At 44.2% G+C, this 5,135-nt stretch overlaps 1 protein-coding gene across 1 annotated transcript in view; it reads right to left on the bottom strand.

Moving 5' to 3' along the window:
• Positions 1–1,820: 1,820 nt before the first annotated feature.
• The window catches only part of SIAH2 (siah E3 ubiquitin protein ligase 2), a gene marked incomplete at its 5' end in the record, with an annotated part of 27,983 nt that continues 24,668 nt past the window's right edge, over positions 1,821–5,135 (bottom strand). Inside the window, one exon of the mRNA XM_006773299.2 lies at positions 1,821–3,346. Coding sequence (XP_006773362.1) covers positions 2,789–3,346 — 558 coding nt within the window. The remainder of the gene's footprint in view (positions 3,347–5,135) is intronic.

Raw genomic sequence — 5,135 nt, 5'->3', positions numbered from 1 at the left:
CTCCAAAGACTGAGTGAGAGAATATGGATGAAGCTTTCCTTTTATACTCTTTAGTACCTTTGTCCCCCAAATATGAATCAAGCTTCCAGACCTTTCACAGGCCTTGCAGCCCCTCTCCCCCATCCTCCCTCATGGGTTGGAATGGGGGAAGTGAGATTATACCCAAAGGCCTGGCCTGGCGCCAGAGCTAATAACCCCCTCTGGGGTTTGTGTATAGTTCATGGTTTATGGCCTCTGTACAAGCATTACAGATAAGAGGGATGGGGCTCAGTTATACTAGCCAGAATGTGCAGCAGAATACTGGTTCCTGGCACAGATTCAGATTGCTAGCCCCCCCAAACTGTCTTATATTCCTCGTTAGTAGAACTGAGACAGTAATAAAAAAATGTTTTAAGAAAATGTAATGTGATGAGTTTGACAAGTGTCTATTGCTATGCTTTATTTTATTATTTATTATTTTATTGTTGATAGTATTACAGATATCTCCCATCTCTTCTTATTGCTGTGCTTTAAACTGCATTTGAAATTGGAACTATATAAAGAGACATTTAGTTTACATAATCTATTTTGCTGTTTTCACTTCCTCCTAAACCAGGTTTTTTTTTTTTCTGACAGAAAATGCCTAGTTTCAAAAAAAGTCAGAGTAAAAGTTCAGTTTACAGATTTCCAGTGACAGAAATTTAAGGGGGCTAAATAACCCTGGAAGTAAAAGTTCAGAGTTTTGTTGCCTAAAAATTTATTTTCATTTGTTACATAAGAACCATGTTTGAATTTGGAGTCAGAAAGTCTGAATTTTTGACTCAGTGCTGCCACCGGTACACTGTATGGCTTCTGGTCCATGACTTCACCTCGGTGGGCTAAAGATCTAACATTTTATGCTTTGGGATAACTTGATTCCACTTTTGATTATAGTTTTACCCTTTGGTACTTATTGACTAATCCAGTCTTGATTTCTTCAATCATATATAATAAGAGTGGTTAGATCCAAACATGATGATGATGAACTCGGTTAGTTTATGCACAAAACACAGTGTCTGGGTGCCATGCCTGCACTGGACAGCCAGACCTGGATCAGCTTTGCTCCCAAGGGTCAAAATCCACCTGCTCCTGGGTCCTAGTCTCACCTCCACAGATCCTTCCAGATATTGGCTTGAAATGTGACTGACTTGGTGACAAGAGCTATTATTTCCCAAACATATTCTAAGCACCCTTTCTGGTTCAGGGCACTGTTTTTAACTTGTACTTGAAGACTATCCTGAAAGATAAGTCACTTTGGCAATTCCTTAACTGCCAGAACTCTACCCTGGTTGAAAACTCAACTCTGGATCTAACCTAAAAAAAAGAACAACTCTAAAGCCACCACTCCCACCTGATACTACTCTAATGCCATTGGAGCAGTCTTCAATCTTCATGGAGCACTCAGGGCTAATATTATGAATTCTTTTAAGAGTTTAGGGTTGGAATTGAGGGAGTGGGTCACCCTAGCTCAAACCCAGCCCAGTACATTAGCTCTAGCTATGCCTGTTCCTTCTGATTCTGTAAAGCATGAGAAATATACTCTTTTTTCCACAAGCACGGGCACTGACAAATAACAGCTCCACAGAGGAGTCCTGTAACACCACCAACAGTCCATGTTCAAGGAAGTGAGTTTGGACCCTAATGTGGCCACTGACTCAAGCTATGATCTTGGGCAAATGGCTGTTTCCGCCTGTGGAGACGGTGAGAGCTCCAGGCCCAGGTGACGGTGCAGCATCACTGCCCCGCTCACAGGAGGCACACAATAAATGCCCGTTATTCAATTTGGAAAATGAAGTACAACATTCAGTTTTGAAAAATATTTATTAAAAAACTAAAGTGAATGTGGCAAAAAACAAAACAAAAAAACCCCAACACATACCTTTAAGTAGCAAGCATATAACATTGGTTATAAAGCTTTTCTCACTCTATTGACCTAGTCTTTCCCACCATTTATGATCAAGGAGGGCCTTCAAGGGAAGCCTCATGTAAACAGCTCTCCTGTACTGGTGATGAGCAAAACCTAATTACGTGATGACTATCAGTGGACATAGGACTCACTTTTCTAGGTAATCCACCCCAAACACAAGAGAAAGACCGAGTCTTGGGAATGTGTTCCTGGGGACCTGTAGTTCTAGTTTTAATTTGAGGGATGGGCTTTGGGGGATGAGATAGTAGAAAGACAAATAGTATCAGTTGAGGGCAACTGTAAAGCACCTTTAAAATCTGGACCCTTTCCCCACAACTTAACCCAGTAATTCTCAAACTTCACTGCTGAAAAGTATCACCTGATGGGATTGTTAAATTCATAGGCTCTCAAATCTGCATGTCTAACAGGAGTACTCCAGGTGACTATGCATACTGATTAGCCTTCCAGTTTGAGAAACAGAAACACTGTTTAAAATGCACTAAAACAACTCCTACCCCTTAAACACAAGATGAAAGCAATCTTCTGACAGTCACTGTGCTTTGTCAATTTGGAGGGACCACTTAGGGAGGGGGCAGGAAGAAGCCTCCGGTTCTTAACCTACTGGTCTGTCTGCAGGAGCCCTGAGCAACCGGTCAAGGGCTATTCAGGAAGTAAAATTTAATAATCAACTTATAGAACCAACAGGCCAACAGCATTCACCCCAGTTTAATGAACTCCATTGGGCTGATGTTCAAACAAAACACAAGGTAACTGGGGACCTTGACTTGTGAAGACATAGTGAATAAAACATCCATAAAATCCTTTATTAACCATAGAGCACTAAGCCCAAATAATTTCGCTGCATCATGGACAACATGTTGAAATAGTCACATTGATTCCAAGGTTCCCATTATCTGCAAAAAGATGTGCTATGGCTGTGTCAAAAACTAGGCAATCGCTGTTCATGATGGCCGCAGCCACGCCGTCATGGATGGATCGGGGCGTGGCCTCCCAGGTCAGCCTCCGCCGGTTCCCATTCAGCTCCAGTCTGTAGGCAAAGTTCTCGGCCTGCTTGCGAGTGCCGATGAGCAGCACGATGGCAAAGAACTGCTGGTGGCCTTCGTACTTCTCTTGTTTCTCTAGCACCAGCATGAAGTGATGGCCAAAACACGACTGCATCATCACCCAGTCGACAGCCCCCGGCAGGTTAATGTCTGTAGCTAGAAAGACAATGTCTTCTCCCTGAAGGGTGGTAATGCTCTTGTGGGCGTGCATGAGATGGGACATCACAGCCTCCAGGGACCCCTGCCACTTGCAGGAAGCGCCAGGACAGGGGCAGGAGTAGGGCCGGTATTCACAGATGTCTTCGTGCTCTGGCTTCTCTGTGTGGTGAAGGGTCAGGGAGCAGCCTGTGGTGGCATACTGTGAGGACAGAAAGAAATACAGTGAGCCATGGGCTTTTCAAAAGTTCTCCTGGGGTGGAAAAAACACATGGCAGCCAGCAGGACGAGAGTGAGGGAGAGAGTGAGTGGGGAGTGTGTGGACATGTGTGGTGTGTGTGTGTGAGTGAAGGGACAGTTGGATCTGGCAGGAGTCTTGGGGGCTGGCGGATCAGGCTCCTGGATGGGGAGCCCCTGCTATAGCCACAGGCACTCCCCCAGCTGCAAGGCTCTGGCACAGAAACCACACCATTATGAAGGGGAGAGCAGCCAAACCTAGGGTGCAGCCATACTAACACCCAGACTGCTTTGGATGCCACCTTGGACCCTGCAGAGAGTGCACGCCACCCCAGCTAGAGTCATGCCACCCCAGCTAGAATTATGCCACCCTGGCCGTTGTCTCCAGGACCCCCGCAGTGAGTTGCCGAGTGAGCCCCAACCCAGCCAAAGTTACGCCACCTCAGCCACAGACATCGGGACCCCTGCCTCCCTGGCCATGGACTCCGGGACCCTATGTGTGTCATGTTACACCTCCCATGAGCTACAGGACCCTGAAGTGTGTTGCGCCACTCTGGCAGTGGGCTCTAGGACCACGAAGTGAGTCCCACATCATGACCCTGAGCACATTCACAACAGCTTGCATGACGAGGTTGGGTGTGAGGTACATAGTCAGGCAATCTGTGAGGAAACTCCACCCATGAATGGGACAATAACATTCAAGATCCAACTACACCAAATAACTCAAGTAGGGAGCTTTCCTAGAACACACAACTCAGGAGATCTAAGAGAATGCACCACTGGGTTCCACAAAACACCTACTACATAGGACCACCCCTCAAAAGTATGGGTGGCATAGCAGTTTCATCTAAGACACAGAAACAAATACAATGAGATAGCAAAAATAGGGAGACAAAGAACAATCCCCAAAGGAAAGAAAAGGAGGAATCACCAGAAAAAGAACTAAATGAAATGGATGCAAATAATTTGTCAGAGAGAGAATTCAGAATAATGGTAATAAGGATGCTCAATCGTCTGGATGACAAATACACGCAACTAAATGAGAATTATAAGGAGCTGAATGAGATTTTCACCAACATGAATAAGAATCAAGAAGAAATGAAGAATGACATAGCTGCAATAAAGAAAACCATGGAAGGTTTCACAGTAAACTTGAAGAAGCTGAGGTCCGAATAGGAGAGTTTGAAGACAAGGTAGAAAAAAACACCCAACGCAGAGCACCAACCAGGGGTGAAAAAGTTAAAAAGCAAGAGGAGAGCCTAAGGGAGCTGTGGGACAACATGAAACAAAACAACATCCACATAATTGAGGTGCCAGAAGAGGAAGCTGAGCAAGGAATAGAAAACCTAAAGAAATAATGACAGAAAACTTCCCTGACTCAGAGAAGAAAAAAGTCATGCAAGTCCAAGAAGCACACAGAGTCCCAGTCAAGACGAACCAAAAAAGACTGACACCAAAACACAACATAATTAAATTGGCAAACATAAAAGACAAAAAAAAAAAAAAAAGAATCTTAAAGGCTGCAAGAGAGAGATAGAAAGTTACCTACAAGAGATCTCCTATTAGACTATTACCTGGTTTCTTAACAGAAACTCATCAGGCCAGAAGGGAATGGGATGAAGCAAGGCTATCATTCAAAATTGAAGGGGAAATCAGGAGGAACACAGGCATAAAGAATAAAAACAAGTACCTATCAATAATAACCTTAAACATAAATAGATTAAATGCTCCAATAAGGCTAGGGGACTGTCTAG

The sequence above is a fragment of the Myotis davidii genome, unplaced genomic scaffold, assembly GCF_000327345.1.
Source record: "Myotis davidii unplaced genomic scaffold, ASM32734v1 scaffold1327, whole genome shotgun sequence".
NCBI classification, from domain to species: domain Eukaryota; kingdom Metazoa; phylum Chordata; class Mammalia; order Chiroptera; family Vespertilionidae; genus Myotis; species Myotis davidii.
Note: the sequence above shows the minus strand (reverse complement) of the source record. Positions and strands in the feature narration are given on the sequence as shown.